Source organism: Heptranchias perlo, chromosome 38 (assembly GCF_035084215.1).
Source record: "Heptranchias perlo isolate sHepPer1 chromosome 38, sHepPer1.hap1, whole genome shotgun sequence".
In the NCBI taxonomy this organism is placed as follows: Eukaryota; Metazoa; Chordata; class Chondrichthyes; order Hexanchiformes; family Hexanchidae; genus Heptranchias; species Heptranchias perlo.
The window spans coordinates 14,826,585-14,845,174 of NC_090362.1; the positions used below are offsets into that span (position 1 = coordinate 14,826,585).

Below are 18,590 nucleotides of genomic sequence, written 5' to 3' on the forward strand. Positions count from 1 at the left end.
GCACACCATCCACACAGAGAGGATAAAAAACTTCTTGCATTATTCTCAGTATCAACTCATGTCCCTCCTATGGATCATCCTACCCACTCTCCCTTCTCCCTGCTCCCTCACTGTGTTGAAAAGGCTGATCCAGACACTTCTTAGTGTGGCTCAGTGGTAGCATGCTTGCCTTCTGAGTCAGAAGGTCATGGTTTCAAGCTCCACTTCTGGGCATGAGCTCATAATCTAGGCTGACACGTCAGTGCAGTACTGCGAGGGAGCTGTGCTGGCAAAGGGGCCGGCCTTCAGATGTAACGTGAAACCCCTGAGGTCCTGTAAACCCTGCCTATTCAGTTGGATGTAAGAAATCTCATGACACTATTCAAAGAAGAGCAGGGGAGGTATCCTGCCTAACATTTAATCCTCAACCAACACCTTTAAAAACTGGTTATTATATCATTGCCGTTTATGGGACTTTGCTGTGTGCAAATTAGCTGCAACGTTTGCCTACATTGCAATAATTATTGAGCTTCAAAACTAATTTGTTGGCTGTGAAATGCTTTACAATATCTACAGGCTCTTAAAATGCCAGCTTAATGTCACCTGTCCACTGCTGATTTACAACCTTTTACTCTCCAACTGTACCTTTCACCTCTGGAAGTGGTCCCAGATTCCTCAGTAAAAACACAAAGTTATGGATTTATAGGGTTAACTACAGTCCCAGTGAGAACAGATCATCATCCTGCAGACAGAGTAACAGGCAGATCATTAGCAAATGCAGGTCTGGAAACGGGTGCTGAATATTACTTTCAACAGCATGATGCTAACTGAATCACGATCAGGAAAATCTGCTCATGGAATTCCAGAAACCTCTTTCTGTCTTTGTGTGAGTTTAAAGTGAACTTTACTCTGGTCTTGAAATCAACCCTCAGGTGCATTCATCTAAAGTTCCTTTCTGCTATTCGGTGGGGGCACTAACCCAGTTATTTTAATCAAGTTAATGCCTCAACTATAATTACAGAGAGGGACTTCAGACAAACATGATAAACATTCAAACACTGATATCCCATGATGTAAATTCAGAGCTTGTCTGTTATCGCACTGGCTTGTCAAAACTGGGTTAATAATTTATATATTATGTCTTTTATCTTATATTTTATGTCTGTGCATATTTCCTGTCAACTTTTTCCATTATAAATTCCAATGGTCACATTTATAATGGAAATTGCCTGAGTAAACTTTTCACACTGTAATTACACCCTTCTACCAGTGGAGGCGCTGCAGTGGAGCCATTGATGGGAGGCTGTAATTAAAACATGACCAGTTTACATAAGCAGTTTCCATTATAAATGTGGGCATAGAAATATATAATAGAAATATAAAAATAAGGATGGAATGTATGACTTTAAAATAGAGACTGAATTAAATCTGCCAGCCCAGGTCCAGTTATTTCCTGGGCCCTATCTCCCCCTTCACCTGAAAGCAACATTTGGTCTCGATTCCCCGTGTGTAATGTCTTGGTGGATTGACTAGTATTTAATGTTACATCAAACTGTGACTCATTTGATAAAATATATATATTGTACTAGTTGATTTCTCGTGTTGTTGCACACAGTGAGTCAAGGTCATAGAATCATAGAAGGGTTACAGCCCGGAAGGAGGCCGTTCGGCCCATCGAGTCCGTGCCGGCTCTATGCAAGAGCAATCCAGCTAGTCCCACTCCCCCACCCTGTCCCCATAGCCCTGCAAATCTTTTCCTTTCAAATACTTATCCAGTTCCCTTTTGAAGGCCATGATTGAATCTGCCTTCACCACCCCCTCAGGCAGTGCATTTCAGATCCTAACCACTTGCTGTGTAAAAAAGTTTTTCCTCATGTCATCTTTGGTTCTTTTGTCAATCACCTTAAATCTATGTCCTCTGGTTCTTGACCCTTCCACTAATGGGAACAGTTTCTCTCTATCTGCTCTGTCTAGACCCTTCATGATTTTGAATACCTCTATCAAATCTCCTCTCAACCTTCTCCGTTCCAAGGAGAACAACCCCAGCTTCTCCAGTCTATCCCTGGAATTATTCTAGTAAATCTCTTCTGCATCCTCTCTAAGGCCTTCACATCTTTTGTGATGAAATATAGTCTATAGTTGAAGTGGAGTTAGAGGGTTTGGGATAATGTGGCCAGCGCATGCAGACATAAGACTTTTTAATTAAGATCTGTAGATATATTTTGAATTGAGTTGTGTGTACTGTGTTTATGTTTTTGGAATAATCCTTTTTACTGCAAGTCAAATACTGACAGAAGATAAATTGTACTTGGTGAAAGATACAATACTGGGACAAACTGGGGGATTACAATTAGCAGCCAGCATCCAAACTGTACAATAACCAGATGCCTAAGCAATCCAATCAGCTAGGAGATAAATGAGGGTTACAATCTCATTTGAGTGCCAGTAGCCTGGTAAGCCAATATATTTACCAGTGGGATGATGCTTTTAAGACATTTCAATCACTGCTCCCACCGTTATTAATAACACACACCCGTCCCCCCTCCCACCCCCCCCCCCCCCTCCACAGAAAATGGGTTTGCACAGAAAAAGAATCATATCCAGAGCATCCGACAAGATTACAGAAATCTCTTCCCTGGCCCAGTGGCTAAAAGTCGTTTTTGGTGTACTATTAAAACCAGCAAGGCCCAGGGGAAGAATTTGCAGGGCTATGGTGAAAGGGCAGGGGAGTGGGACTAATTGGATAGCTCTTCCAAAGAGCCAGACCAGGCATGATGGGCCGAATAGCCTCCTTCTGTGCTGTATCATTCCATGGTTCTACGACCTGACAGCTGGTACGTTCTAAATTTGCTGATCTCAGCTGGGGGAGGATTTATAGAATCATAGAATTTCACAGCAGAGAAGGAGGCTATTTTGGCCTATTGGGCCTGTCCCATTTCCTTTTATTTTTCCCTCATTTGAGATGATGCAATTGACTTTATTGGGCCCCAGGTTAGAAAGGGGAGAAACCAACCAGGGTTCCTGCTCAAAGCACAAAAGAACTTTCATTTGTGTAATGCCTTTCATGACCTCAGGACATCCCAAAGCAATTTACAGCCAGAACATTACTTTTGAAGTGTAGCCACTGTTGTAATGTAGGAAACGCGGCAGCCAATTTGTGCACAGCAAGATCCCACAAACAGCAATGAGATAAATGACCAGATAACCTGTTTTTAGTGGTGCTGGTTGAAGGATAAATATTGGCCAGGATACAGGGAAGACTCTCCTGCTCTTCTTTGAATAGTGCCCACGGAATCTTTGACATCCATCGGTTTAAGGTCTCATCTGAAAAAACGGCACCTCTGACAGTGCTGCACTGTTGTGCTCAAGGCTTTGGGTTGGGATTTGAACCCACGACCTTCTGACTCGGAGATGAGAATGTTACCACTGAGACGCGGCTGACACTTTTGTTTAAGGCCGCCTCCGAGTCTTGCAAAAAATTGGGGCTATTAGTTGAGAATAGAATGAGACTCAGCCTTGATTCTCTTGCTGATCACATAGCTTGCCAACACCTGCTACCTAGGCTTATATAAACTTGAATCAAATCTCTTTCCGGCTTTTATGACCAACTGCATTGTACAATAGGTTAAGACTTACTCTTTACCAGCTGAAATCCTAATTGGGATCTATTTGATGAATAATTGTAAATTACTGAAGGATATGGTGATTTTGTGGTGAGGTCTGGACTGGCTGAGCAAAGTTGCAATGAAATTTAATCTGCAATGCAAATGGGTCCATTATTCTGCTGTATTAGCCCTGGGTTGGCGGCATGGAGAGTGGAAGAGTCATATAGTGCATCAATCTTATCTAAGCTGGCTGTTCCCTTTTGCAAACTTACATAGCAGTGCTCCCTCTCAAATAAACACCAACTATTGCATTTGTTACATGTATTTATAAGTTTGGGTGGACGCTGCTCGATTCTGTGAAACACTCTTTAAAAGTTTCATTTATGACCATTGGAAATTCTTGCAGAAGATACCACGTGACCAGAATTAACCCGCAAATGCCAATGACACATTCCAGTTCCATATAATCACCGACAATTTGAGCCAATTCAGTATGAAGCAGTCTCCCAAAAATACAAATGAAATGTAGGCCGCCCAAACATCCAGAAGGTGCTTCCTGCCGTAAGAGGGAAGACCAGTGTCTCTTTCACGCTGGTTGGTTTTATTCAGATCCTAAGATCTTCACTGAGAGGGGTGGGGAGAGTCCAGCTTTGGTTATTTATTCTGCTGTTGGTCAATATCACATTTTGAGGTTGAGTTCTAGATCCTATTTTACAAATAATCAATAAATGGTCATTGGCTCGACAACGAAAAAATGAATGGAATAGTTCATTCCAACCTTAGTACGATATAAGCCTAGAGATTACTGGTGGCGATAATAGTGAAGTGAACTTTCCAGCATAGAAGGGGGACATTTGGCCCATCGTGTCTGTGCTGGTTCTTTGTTAACAGCAACCCCACAACCCATCGCACGTTGGTATGGAATTCCTCTACTTTAACGCAGTTTATAAAGCTTTTTATTTTAAATGGGTCTCCACTGAAATAGTGGTCAGAGGGATGTCCTGCTCATGTGTTAAGTGTATCTCTGCTGAAATTCTCAACACTGATTTGTAGACTGTGATTGTTAGAGAACAACCTTGAAGGAGATGTTTGCAGGGCTATGGGGAAAGAGCAAGGGGGGGGGGGGGTGGGGGGGAGTGAGACTAATTGGATAGCTCTTTCAAAAAAGCCGGCACAGGCACGATGGGCTGAATGGCCTCCTTCTGTGCTGTATGATTCAATGAACTAGTTCTATATCTGTGAGTGCCACACACACACATAGGGTACTACTGTTGTACATTTTTGCTATTGGACCTTGTCCAAGGGTTTGAGCCATAACAACACAGGATATGTAACTTGAAACGGAGCAGGACATCTTTATTAACCACGGGCTGTCGATGAATTTCCCCAATAACGCTAGAATAGTTCTCCATCGAGAGCTGGGTCTGTGTATCCCGCCTTGCTGTTATGTAAAGGACTGAGTGCCGCAGCCTGCGGTTGAGTGACGCCTCTCCTCGCTCACTTTCCAGCTTTTCCCCTTCTCGACCAGAAATCTTATTCAGCACCAGGGAGAGCTCCCAAGAGTTGGACCTTCTCCCCTTCCTCTCACCTCTGCCAAAATCCTCTTCAATTTGCCCCTCCCCTCCCAGCTCTTTTTTAAAAAAAATAAACCCTCTCCGTTTTGTCTAATCAGAAAGCGGAGTTATTAACGAATAGACCCCCCTCCCAAAAAAAAAAGCCCATTTTAAAGACTCCAGCCAGAAACAGAGCAGCGTGGGAGGTTTGCAGCGGAGATGGGTTCCGGGCTGTACCTGTGCCTTCTAACTATTGCAACAAGTAAGTGTCACATCTATTCCTCCTATTAGCAGAAGTTAGATTTAAACTGGTGGAGAATATGTACAACAGATCTGGAGCTGCACAGGCTGACATTAAAGAGACCGGCAGGCTGCATCTGTTTTACATTAACATTGCAAATCGTGCAAGTCTCTCCCCACACATTGTTAGGACTGCAATTTTTTTTAAAAATTCTTTTGCAATAGGAGAATTTCCGCCTCCTTATCTTTGTGCAGTTAGGGGGTCAATAGTGAATTAAAAAATTCAGAGCGAACGGAACGTGTGACTCTGTGCTCGGTACCGAAACCTGGAGAGGGTTAAACTGATGTGTTCGTGCTGGGGACATTTGGAAATGTGATTTACAGCGATAGAAGAATAAGGGGGGGGTAAGGTGCCAGGACAGCTCAATGTCCAAAATGTCGCCCCCCTTCCCTGTAAACTGAAAAGAAAATATGCTGGAAATATGCCTTACTTTTAGATTAGAGATTGGGTAAGATAAAATACCAGTGAGTTTCTCTGTCAGTTTCAGTGCAACAGTGTGGGGTGGGAGTAATGATGTAAAAAACACTGTTTACACCATTCATACCGGGTCAGCACTGACATGTCCTGTATGTCTATCTCCCTCGTCTGCTTATCTCTAGATAAACACATGAGGGAGAAAGGAATAGAAGGATATGTTGATAGGGTGAGATGAGGAGGGGTGGGATTGACCAGTTGGGCCGAATGGCCAGTTTCTGTGCTGTACGTTCTATGTATTGCATCCAACGTGAGCCCTGAACTCTGGAAATCTCCCTCTTTCTCATATCTGTGGTTTGCAAAAGGAAAACAATCAGGAGGTAGAAACTGCCATCCTCTTTCCAACACTATGCGTTCTTTATGTCTGTGTGTAAAGGAGGCAGCTACTTGGCTTGAATGTTTGATACCAGGTCACTTGATTGATTGAATGTTGGCCTTGGTCACAGCTGATTAAAACTAAGAAATGTGAATAATAATAAGCATTGAAGGTGTGTATGAGAGAGAGAGAGAATTAAAGAGACAGATGTTGTGCTTTTTCTTCTCTAGGAACTAGCCAGTTTAATATTACACACATTACAAACCCTGTTCTCATATAACACACCCCCTTGGAACTGCCAACTTTGACATGAAGATACTTCTAGCATACTGATGTCTTCGACTGCTAACTGCCTATCCCCCAGTCCTGTTAAACGTAGCTCCAAGATGTTGCCAGAATTATGTTGTGATACAGTCAAAAAGACAAGGGCGTCCTGCATTTCAGTTTTTAATGGCTATTTTAAATCTGAATTTTTAAAATATTCCTAACCAGCTTTTATTGTTTTCATAACCCGCATCTCATGGTTCTATGAGTCCCAGGAGGTTTGCTTCTGCTTCTCTCAGCTCACGTCTGGTGCCCCGCTCTGTTTCCTTTGCTCTCCGATACTCCATTTAAAAAACGTTCAGAACCAAAGAAGTAACATAGAATCTTACAACGCAGAAGGCGGCCATTCGGCCCATTGTGCCTGTGCCGGCTCTTTGAAAGACCTTACCAATCAGTCCCACTCCCCCTGCCCTTTCCCCATAGCCCTGCAAATTTTTCCCTTTGAAGTATTTATCCTTAAAACCAGAAAAAGAGCATCTTAAAAATAATTCTTCCCCGCCCCCTCCCCCTGAAGGTACTGATTGGTGCTGGGGTACAGTTCCATGGGGGGGGGTCACTAGCTCTTTGGTAGCTTACTCAAATGTCATTTATCATTCATGGGGTGTGTCACCACTGCGAGCAACACCCAGGAGAAAAATGATAAAGGCATTAAAAAAAATGTGTTTTTAAATTTTCTGTGAACACTTTTGCTGATTAGTTAGAAAAAAAATATTGGAGATGGGGGAAAATAGGTTGTTTGACCGGGCGGTTGAAGGTGGGAGATGATGTGATGAAACCGCCAGGAATACGTCCAACCAGAGTTGGCAACCCTAGTGAGAGGGGAAACACAAAACAAAATCTCCATTGTTCACCTTCCCTTCTCTGAGCGTGAGTTTGTATCAGATCAGCTCAGCCACTTTTACCTCCAGCTCAGGATCTTCATAGGTGGGGCCTAGGGAAGATTCTCTACCTGTGTTCCTGACCAGGGAGTAGTTTGTGCCTAGGAAGGACCTGACAGATGTGGGGAAATTAATAGTTTTTATAAATTCGAGACTGGTCTTACGACGCTGTTCCTTTTCCGCAGGAAGCTACACTGCAGAGGTTGAGGAGAGGCTGATGAAACACCTCCTGAACCCAGAGAGATACAACAAGCTGATCCGACCATCTATCAACAACTCTGAGCTGGTCTCCATTGTCTTTCAGGTCTCACTGGCACAGCTCATCAATGTGGTAAGTCAACAAGACATTAGGATGCACAGCCAGAGTATAGATCAATAACCACAACTTGAATTTATATAGCACCTTTAACATCCCAAGGCGCTGCACAGAAGCGATTATCAAACAAAATTTGACACCGAGCCACATAAGGAGATATTAGGACAGGTGACCAAAAGCTTGGTCAAAGAGGTAGGTTTTAAGGAGCGTCTTAAAGGATGAGAGAGAGGTAGAGAGGTTTAGGGAGGGAATTCCAGAGCACGGCCACCAATGGTGGAGTGATTAAAATCGATGAAGATCAGAAGGTTATGGTGAGTTTATATAGACCCACTGCTCCAACCGCACCTGGGATACTGTGTCCATTTCTGGGCACCGCACTGCGGTGGGGACATCCTGGCTTTGCAGGGGCTACACAGGTGGAAACTAAACCAAACCTGGGAAACTGGGTATGTTTACACTGGAGAAAAGGCTCCGGAATTATCAAACTTCTCATGGTTCTAAGGATGTAGATGAACTGAACTACAAAAAATTCTTCGACACAACCACAAAGTTGTGCCAGGAGCACAGACTACAGCTCAGAGGGAGGGAGTGAATAGACCGGCTAGATTTAACCAGAAGTGGGGACTATATGGAAGATTATCCGGGGAGTTAATGGAGAACAGGTTTAAGAGGAAACTGGATAGTACTTTGGCAAAAAAAGTGACTGTAGTCTGAAATTACTATTGGCGACAATAGCTTTTTTAAAAATTCATTCTCAGGATGTGGGCGTCACTGGCAAGGCTGGCATTTATTGCCCGTCCCTAACTGCCCTGAGTTTGACACAACTGAGTGACTTGCTTGGCCATTTCAGTGGGCAGTCAAGAGTCATCCATATTGGCGTGGGACTGGAGTCACATATAGGCCCAGACTGGGTAAGGACGGCAGGTTTCCTTCCCTGAAGGGCATTAGTGAAACAGTTGGGTTTTGACAACAATCGGATGGCTTCATGGTCACTTTTACTGATACCAGCTTTTGGTTCGCAGATGTTTTAAACTGAATTCTAATTCTCAAACTGCTGTGTGACATTCTCCACCTGCTATTTTATTGTAAATGGGTTCACGCCTGTTTTTTGAATTCAGCCGGATGGGTTTCAATGGTCTTTTCCACTCCTCTAAATTCTGATGTTTCTAACTCAGATTTTCCATTCCCTTTGACAATGTGTGAGCTTTAGCTCTGTACAGAATGGAGGTTGAGGTGAGGCGGAGGCTGCAATATAATCGAGTAGTTCTGATAATCTAATCCCAAGTCAATGAGATGCCCCCATCATATTTTTATCTTATAAAGAAAGAACGTGCATTTATATAGCACCTTTCACGACCTCAGGATGTCCCAAAGGATTTCACAGCCAATTAATTACTTTTGATATGTCATCACTGTTGTAATGCAGGGAAACGGGAAAACCAGTTTACGTACAGCAAGGTCCCACAAACATCGGTCAGATAAATAATCAGATCAATTTTCTTTTGTGACGTTGGTTGATGGATAAATGTTGGCCAAGACACCGGGAGAACTCAGCTGCTTTTCTTTAAACAGTGCCATGAAATCTTTTACATCCACCAGGGCAGACGGGTTTTGGTTTAACATCTTACCTGAAAAGGCAGCACCTCTGACAGTGCAGCACTCCCTCAGTGTCAGCCTAGATTATGCAATCAAGTATCTGGAGTGAAGCCTGAATCCACAACGTCCGACTCAGAGAAAAGAGTGCTACCACTGAGCCAAGGCTGACACTTTATATATCCATGTAGCTAAATGATAGTTTGAGGATATAATTAGGAATGGCATGGTGTGTGCATGTGTGCCAAGGGGTCTTCTGTGTTCCATCCCCCACCAGTGGTCTCCCCATCTCTCCTGAAGGAGCTGCTCCATGTGGAGTTATGGTTCCAAAGGCATCTCTCTAGTACCTCACCCAAGTGGCTGTTCTTCTTGTGTGAGCCTAAACAGTGAGGGGGAAATGTTAACCCCACAAACGGGTGGATTGGGGGCAGGTGGGAAAGAAAAGATTGTTAAAAAAAACTAAAACCCAACCCCAAGCCGCCCACTTCCGGTTTTGACGGAGGCGGGTCGAGGGGCAGGTGAACAAGCCGCTCTCAGGAGGCGGGTCGGTCGGTGAAAGCTTTTAAGGAGGCTGCGAACCTCCATTTTCACAGCTTCTTTATTTTTAACTCCTGGGGGCCGGGATTCCCGGGTATTCTGCTTGATGCCACGTGAGAGGAGGAGAGAAAGCTCGGATCAGCAGGTAAATGCCTTTACTGCATTGCTTGTGGGTCAGGAGGAGCAGGAGTGCTTTTCCCCAGGCCCAACAAGCCTACTGGTCGCCATCCTACACACGCAATCGATCGACTCCCCCCCCACCATGTCCGACCACCCCCACGATCTCCGGACCCCCCCACGATCCCCAACCCCCCCCCACGATCTCCGAATCCACCCCTATGATCTCTGGACCCCCCCCCCCAAGATCTCCAGACCCACCCCACGATCTCCGATCCCCCCACAATCCCCAATCCCCTCACGATCTCCGAATCCACCCCTATGATTTCCGGACCCCCCCACCACGATCTCCAGACCCACCCCACGATCTCCGATCCCCCCACAATCCCCAATCCCCTCACGATCTCCGAATCCACCCCTATGATTTCCGGGCCCCCCCCCACCACGATCTCCAGACACCCCCCCACGATCTCTGCCCCCCCCACAATCTCCGGACCCCCCCCATGATCTCCGATCCCCCCACAATCCCCAACCCCCTCACGATCTCCGGACCCCCCCACGATCTCCGGACCCCCCCCCACGATCTCCGATCCCCCTACGATCCCCAACCCCCCTCCCACCATCTCCGACCTTTTCAACGCCACTGATGTTCAACCCCCGATGACTCCCGACCCCCCCCAATGACCCCTGATCCCAATGACTCCCCCTGATGACTGTCGTCCCTGATGACACCTGATCCCCCCAATGACTGACTCCCCGATGACCCCCATGGATCCTTCCCAATGACAAACCCCCCCCGATGGACTCTGACACCCCCCCCCCCCGCCCTGATCAACCCCCCGATGACCTCCGTCGACCCGCGACGACCCTCGACCCATCGATGACAGACCCCGGATGACCTATGCCCACAATGTCCCCCAACCCTGATGACTCCCCCCGATGACCGATCTTCCGATGACCCCCGACCACCCTCCCGATGACTGACCCCCCCATCCATCTAAGACTTACTGCTGGCATCCGCTCCCTGGCTGTTCTCCCGTCCGACTATCAATCTGGCCAGCCTGTCGGGCAGGAAACCTACAAAAAAAACATGAAAGATGTGCTTACGTCAAAATGATAAGGACCCCCCCCCAACCCGGCCCTCTTCCCGGCTCCCGGTTAAAATTTACCCCTGAGTGTCGGCAAGGTATTTGATCAAGGGAGAGGATTAGCAAGGAAGATCATTCCTGGACCTGTATATTCCCATGTTCCCTGCCCCATTCAGTCCCCAGGTTTCACCCACTCTCCATGCAGAGAGTCACTGGATAACTGCTGGCCCTAGCTGAGACCTGCCAACGCAGCACAAAGTGGGAGTCAGACCATATTGGCATTACAATAGTGTAGGAATCTGGGACTATACCCCACTGTACACAGACTTTAGAGGGGCACAGGCATGTCTAAAACCATTTCATGGCATTTACAAATATTGTTCATATATGTTAACTCTCTGATGTCCCCCCCTTGTGTTTAGAATGAACGTGAACAGATAATGACGACAAACGTCTGGTTGAAACAGGTCAGTGGCTCTCAGTGTTTTCTAGAATCTGGGAAATGACTGGAAACGTCCACTCTGAGCACGGAGACGGGATCACTTCTGCTTGTGTTCTTCATTGCAGGAGTGGAAGGATTATCGCCTGACCTGGGACCCTGAGGAGTTTGAAGGTATTAACAAGCTAAGGTTATACTCCAAGCAAATCTGGCTCCCGGACATTGTATTATACAACAAGTAAGTTCAAAGCCCATATTAAAAAAAGGAAAGACTTGCACTTACACAGCGAGCTCAGGACCAATGAAGTACTTTTTGAAATGTGGGCATTGTTGTAATGAAGGGAAACACGGCAGCCAATTTGCGCACAGCAAGATCCCACAAGCAGCAATGTGATAATGACCAGACAATCTCATTTTAGTGAGGGATAAATATCGGCCAGGACACCAGGGAGGGCTCCCCTGCTCTTCTTGGAAATAATGCTGTGGGATCTTTTACCTCCACCTGAGGGGGCAAACGGGGCCTCGATTTTAATGTCTCTTCCAAAAGACGGCACCTCCGACAGTGCAGCACTCTCTCAGTATTGCGCTGGGAGTGTCAGCCTGGATTATGGGTTCAAGTCTCTGGAGTGGGACTTGAACCCACAACCTTCTGACCTAGAGGCAAGAGTGCTACCCACTGAGCCAGGGCTGACGCAGCGAATGTTGTCGGGGTATTTCACCATAGTGTGACCTCACAGCCAAGCTGGATCACTTTCCCACCTGATACCCATAAACACACACTTTCCAACAGCAGTCATTGGATAGTGATCAGGAGCAGCACCCTGGGCTGAATTCCCCCCACCCCCCCCCCCCACCAGCCAAGGGATGCTGACTCCAATTGCAGCCCCCCAACTACTGCCCACGATTGAGACCCAGATGGGTTGCCCAAAATGCAGTGGTTTTACGAATGAGCACTACCTGTAGAGAGCATTGCACGCTGATTGCTCATATTGGGGAAATCAGAATCCGTCAGCATGCATTCAGAAAACCAACCCTTTTAACACTTTCTTAAACCTCCTGGCTTATTTCATTTTGTGTATCTCTCTTCCTACTCATACCTTGGAAAATTGGGGCTGTTTTCGTTCGGACAGGAGAGATCAAGGGGACATTTTGTAGAGATGTTTAAAATTTATGACGGGATGGCACAGAATAGAAACAGATTGTTTTCAGTGGCTGAGGGGTCTAGAACAAGGGGACATAGACACAAGATTAAATGTAAGAGATTTAGGACAGAGAGCAGAAGACGTTACTTTACACAGAGGGTTGTGAGACTGTGGAATGCACTGTCGGAGTTAGTGGCTGAAGCAGAGACCATGTCAACATTTCAGAATAGGTTAGATAGGTAGTTGAAGGAAAGGGGGATAAGGGAATATGGGAACAGGGCGGGTACATGGGATTAGGATGTGCTGATGTGCAGGATAAACACCAACATAGATTGGTTAGGCCAAACAGCCTGTGTCTGTTTTGTAATTTCTATGTCATCTGTTCGTAGAATGATACAGCACAGAAGGAGGCCATTCAGCCCACTGTGTTCTTTCTAATCCCTTATGTCAGTGTAGTTGGATTGATGTCACAATGTGTGGTATTAATAAGGAATGCGCTAATATATTCCTGTGTCCGCTATTATAACAATGTCATTAATTAATTTAAAGTAAATTCAGTAACACTTTAGGTAAAATAATGGATGCAGGAATTTCGCACATTCTGGGTTGAAACTTCGCTGTGCGATATTAGCAGCCAATGTATTAACAGTTCATATAAAATCCTCATGTCTGCTGTTTTAAGAGAGTGCTAAATCATTTAAATTAAATAAGCTGAAGTCTCTGTTAAATAGCAGACAGAGGGATTTCATGTGAACTCATTAATTACTGTGCAATTTCAACCTTCCTCCTCGTCCCCATCGCCACCTTTCACTCGTGCTCTCTTCCTTCCCTTTGCCTTCCTTATCACTTTCCCCCTGTTTATCTCCCCAAACCTTTCTCTCTCACTTTAGTGCTGACGGGACCTACGAAGTCTCTCTGTACTCCAACGCCATCATCTGGTGCAACGGAAGCATCTACTGGTTGCCGCCTGCCATCTACAAGAGCGCCTGCAAGATCGAAGTGAAGCATTTCCCCTTTGACCAGCAAAACTGTACCATGAAATTCAGGTCATGGACCTACGACCACACAGAAATCGACCTGATCCCCAAAACTGATAGTGCAAGCATGGATGATTTCACTCCCAGCGGGGAGTGGGACATAGTGTCACTCCCAGGTAGAAGAAACATAAATCTATTAGATCCAACTTATGTAGATGTGACATATGACTTCATCATTAAAAGGAAGCCCTTGTTCTACACCATCAATCTCATTATCCCCTGTGTTCTCATAACCTCGCTGGCCATTCTGGTGTTTTACCTCCCATCAGACTGTGGTGAGAAGATGACTCTGTGTATCTCCGTTCTGCTAGCTTTGACTGTGTTTCTCCTGTTGATTTCCAAGATTGTCCCTCCAACGTCCTTAGACGTCCCACTGATTGGGAAGTATCTCATGTTCACCATGGTGCTGGTGACATTTTCTATAGTGACCAGTGTCTGCGTGCTGAACGTTCACCATCGTTCCCCGAGCACACACACCATGCCCCAGTGGGTGAAGACGGTTTTCCTGGATAGACTGCCTACCCTCTTGTTCATGAAGAGACCTCAAAACGACTGCACCAAACAAAAGTTGCACCAACGCAGGAAGAGCAACCTCTGCAGTTCCCACTTGAGTCCAGAAGAGAGCAGCAAGAACTCCACTTTCTTTATAAACCCAACATCTGCCAAAGTTTATGATTTGAACATAATGGACACACCTGATGGCTTTAGCTGCCACCAAGACTTAAGGCTGAGAACTTCCATGAAATACTCCTCCGAAATGCAGGAAGCTATCGACGGGGTGAAATTCATAGCAGACCACATGAAGAATGATGATGAGAATCAAAGCGTAAGTGAGACTTTACTGGGTAAAGTAGGGCCATCTGGGCTCATGTGGTGTTAACTGTGGCTCAGTAGTAGCACTGTCGCTTCTGACTGAGAGAGTTGTGGGTTCAAGTTCCACTCCAAAGACTTGAGCACAAAATCTAGGCTGACGCTCCAGTGCAGAACTTACGGAGTGCTGCAGTGTCAAAGGTGCCATTTTTCAGATGAGACATTAAACCGAGGCCCCGTCTGCCCTCTCTGGTGGACGTGAAAGATCCCATGGCACCATTAGAAGAACAGCAAAGGAGTTCTCCCCGGTGTCCTGGCCAATATTCATCCCTCATCCAATATCACTAAAGCAGATAATCTAGTCATTTATCTCATTGTTGTTTGTGGGATCTTGCTGTGCGCAAATTGGCGTTTCCTACATTACAACAGAGACTACACTTCAAAAGTACTTTGTTGGCTGTAAAGTGCTTTGGGACATCCTGAAGTTATGGAAATGCTTTCTTTTTAGGCTTTAATTTGTCACTTTGTTGACCTGCTACTTAAAGCCCTGTTAATGTTTGTTGTTCATGTCCATCTCTCACTCCAACTCCAAGAGGGTTTCCCCACCAAATTCCGATGTTGAAATTCCCTGTTTTATTAAATCTGAGTTTGTTTTTCATTGAGAAGCCAAGGTGAAGGGCCGAGGAGAGCAGTGAAGCAAAGCAGCGAGTAGGAGAGAAGGCAGTCGTGATTAGGTGACGCCAAGCTTGGAATTTAAAAACTTGTAGGAGGAAGACTGAAGGGAGGTGAGAAGTTTCAGAGTTTTGTGGTGCTGGGAAAGAATATGAGAGATTCAAAGGAGGACCATTTGTAGCAGCATTGATAAAATAACTTGCCACAATTAAGACCCAAGGTTGCTATGGAGAAGTTGGAGGCTAGAAGTGGGAGTACTGAGGGAGTGCTGCACTGTCAGAGGTGCCGTCTTTCAGATAAAACTGAGGTTCATGTCTCATTGGCCGTAAAGCACTTTGGGACGTCCTGAAGTTGTGAAAGGTGCCTGCCCGTCTGTCTGTCTTTCTTACATGTGATTTGGTGAACTGAGGGCTGGATCTGATGAATGGTGTTTCTGTCTCTGGTTCTGTTGGGAGCCTCTTCCAAGAGGTTTTGACTCACGGAAAGCAGGCAGAGAGCTGAAGATGACCGTGGGCAGTGAGTCAAAACATCCCAGAAGGATTTCCCCACAGCACTAAACAACCATTAAACTCACGCCGGAGAACCATTATAGAAGGAGAAAACAAAATTACTTTGAAATCAAAGCCTGAAGGAAACAAGAGCTTCATTAACCAGTGCGGTGAGCTCTGCCAATGGCTTAGTTCAGACAGGCACCATGAATAATAGTAAACAGTCCCTACCAGAAGGTCCCAGGTTTAATCCCTGCTCTGTGCTGGGCTGGCTGATCTCAGTCTGTGAGACAGTCAGAGTGCTACAATTAGCTTTGGACTGTTTCCACTGGCAGAAGGGTCAGTAGCCACAGGACACAGATTTAAGGTAGTTGGCAAAAGAACCAAGGGGGGAGATGAGGAGAATTTTTTTTAATGCAGCGAGTTGTTACGACCTGGAAATACACTGCCTGAAAGGGCGATGGAAGCAGATTCAATATCAGCTTTCAAAAGGGAATTAGATAAATACTTGAAAAAGAAAAAATTTGCAGGGCTGTGGGGAAAGAGCAGGGGGAGTGGGACTAATTGGATAGCTCTTTCAAAGAGCCGGCAGAGGCACAATGGGCCGAATGGCCTCCTTCTGTGCTGTATGATTCTATGGACTGAGGAAGAAAAAAAATCAGCCAGAATTCCCACTCCTGGTTGCTGTTCAGTTGCCCTTTGCTGAAATGCGTGTACACGCATGTACATAGGTGAATGTCAGGTGATAATAGCTTGCCTGCACAGTTACAGCACCTGCTAATACTGACTGGCTAAACTGGCACATGAAGATTGGTTTCTTAGGTGAGGTACTGGAGAGGTGTCGGTGCCTGTACAGCAGCACTTCAGGAGAGGAGGGGAGGAAAATAAGACTAATGTAAAAAATATATATATATATATACATACATAAATATAAGAACATAAGAAATAGGAGCAGGAGTAGGCCAATCGGCCCCTCGAGCCTGCTCCGCCATTCAATAAGATCATGGCTGATCTGATCCTAACCTCAAATCTAAATTCATGTCCAATTTCCTGCCCGCTCCCCCTAACCCCTAATTCCCTTTACTTCTAGGAAACTGTCTATTTCTGTTTTAAATTTATTTAATGATGTAGCATCCACAGCTTCCTGGGGCAGCAAATTCCACAGACCTACTACCCTCTGAGTGAAGAAGTTTCTCCTCATCTCAGTTTTGAAAGAGCAGCCCCTTATTCTAAGATTATGCCCCCTAGTTCTAGTTTCACCCATCCTTGGGAACATCCTTACCACATCCACCCGATCAAGCCCCTTCACAATCTTATATGTTTCAATAAGATCGCAATCTCATTCTTCTGAACTCCAATGAGTAGAGTCCCAATCTACTCAACCTCTCCTCATATGTCCACGCCCTCATCCCCGGGATTAACCGAGTGAACCTTCTTTGTACTGCCTCGAGAGCAAGTATGTCTTTTCTTAAGTATATATTAAACGTGTCGATTGTCTTGTCTTCCAGGTGACTGAAGACTGGAAATACGTGGCCATGGTTGTAGATCGTTTGTTCCTCTGGATTTTTATCGTGGTTTGTGTTTTGGGGACAGTCGGATTGTTCATACAACCGTTTTGTCAGAATCACAGCATCACCGAGCCCTGATGGATCTCTGCTCGGTACATGGACTATCATTGTTCACAGAACTTTTAAACCACAGACTGTTTTGCACAAGGAAGATGAATCATTTAATGGTGATGTACCTGCTTCAGATTTCCTTCAAAATGGCCTCCCTATATATATATATATCTTCAAAATGGCTGCACTATATCAAGAGGCATTATTATATGGATTGTAGCATAACTTTGCCTTAATAACCAACTTCTATTAAACAAGTGAGGTTTTGGTTTGATACAAAATACCTTTGATGATTTAACTTTGTAAATTTTTCTTCAACTTTTTGACAGCTGCACTGTTCTAAATAAACCGAAACACTGCAAAAAGTTTATCAGCCTGTTTGTCTCGAGCTACCATTGTTGGAGAGTAAGAGACTGTGAAAAGAACACTGGAAGGTGAGGGACCAGCTTCCCCTCGCCGTCACTAACCTCTCCAGGTGTGACCAGTAACTCACAGTACCGGAAACAAGAGCCATGAGAGCAAGGTTCCATTGAACCGAATGGAAATCAGTCCCACATCACAACCTCATTATTCCAGGCGTTTTGAGTTTTGCACTCATCTGAGAGAGTATTTCAGCACAGTACTGCTCATAGTACAGATTTCACTTCTGCAATGTTGCCAATACTTGTGATTTTTCATTCCGGAGTCCTGCAATTGTGAAATCCAGGGATTTAGGTGGATAATTTAAATAAGTAAGAAAGAACTTGCATTCATATAGACCGACAAACGCCAAACACTTTGCAGACAATGAAGTTTTATTTGGAAGTACAGCAGCATTGGACTTACAGCAAGTTCCCATTAACAGCAGTGTATTTAAAAAAGGACTTGCATTTATATAGCTCCTATTCAGGACCTCCCAAAGCGTTTCACAGCCGATTAAGTACTTTTGAAGTGTAGTCACTGTTGTAATGTAGGAAACGCAGCAGCCAATTTGCACACAGCAAGATCCTACAAATAACAATGAGATAATCTGTTGGTTGAGGGATGAATATTGGCCAGGACACTGGGGGAACACCCCTGCTCGTCTTCAGAAAGTGGCATGGGATATTTTAAATCCACCTGAGAGGGCAGATGTCTTTTGGTTTAGCATCTATATCTGAAAGACGGTACCTCTGACAGTGCAGCACTCCCTCAGTATTGCACTGGGAGTGTCAGCCTAGATGTTATGCTCAAGTCTCTGGAGTGAGACTTGAACCCGCGACCTTCTGACTTCAGATGTGAGAGTGCTACCCACTGAGCCATGACCGACACCACTATTAACTA

The 18,590-nt window shown here is 45.2% G+C and overlaps 1 protein-coding gene across 1 annotated transcript; it reads left to right on the forward strand.

The window, feature by feature from the left end:
- Positions 1 to 5,356: 5,356 nt before the first annotated feature.
- LOC137304636 (neuronal acetylcholine receptor subunit beta-4-like) lies at positions 5,357 to 17,315 on the forward strand. Its single transcript, XM_067973279.1, has 6 exons — positions 5,357 to 5,399; positions 7,616 to 7,761; positions 11,504 to 11,548; positions 11,649 to 11,758; positions 13,553 to 14,525; positions 17,178 to 17,315. Exons 1-6 carry the CDS (start codon positions 5,357 to 5,359, stop codon positions 17,313 to 17,315), a joined length of 1,455 nt encoding a protein of 484 aa, XP_067829380.1.
- Positions 17,316 to 18,590: the final 1,275 nt, after the last annotated feature.

What these genes read in the sequence shown, in the direction of transcription:
- LOC137304636 (XM_067973279.1), top strand. Translation starts at nt 5,357, where the DNA reads ATGGGTTCCGGGCTGTACCTGTGCCTTCTAACTATTGCAACAA. An exon ending in CCTTCTAACTATTGCAACAA is followed by an intron (nt 5,400 to 7,615) that starts GTAAGTGTCACA and finishes CCTTTTCCGCAG; the next exon opens with GAAGCTACACTGCAGAGGTT. An exon ending in TGGCACAGCTCATCAATGTG is followed by an intron (nt 7,762 to 11,503) that starts GTAAGTCAACAA and finishes CCTTGTGTTTAG; the next exon opens with AATGAACGTGAACAGATAAT.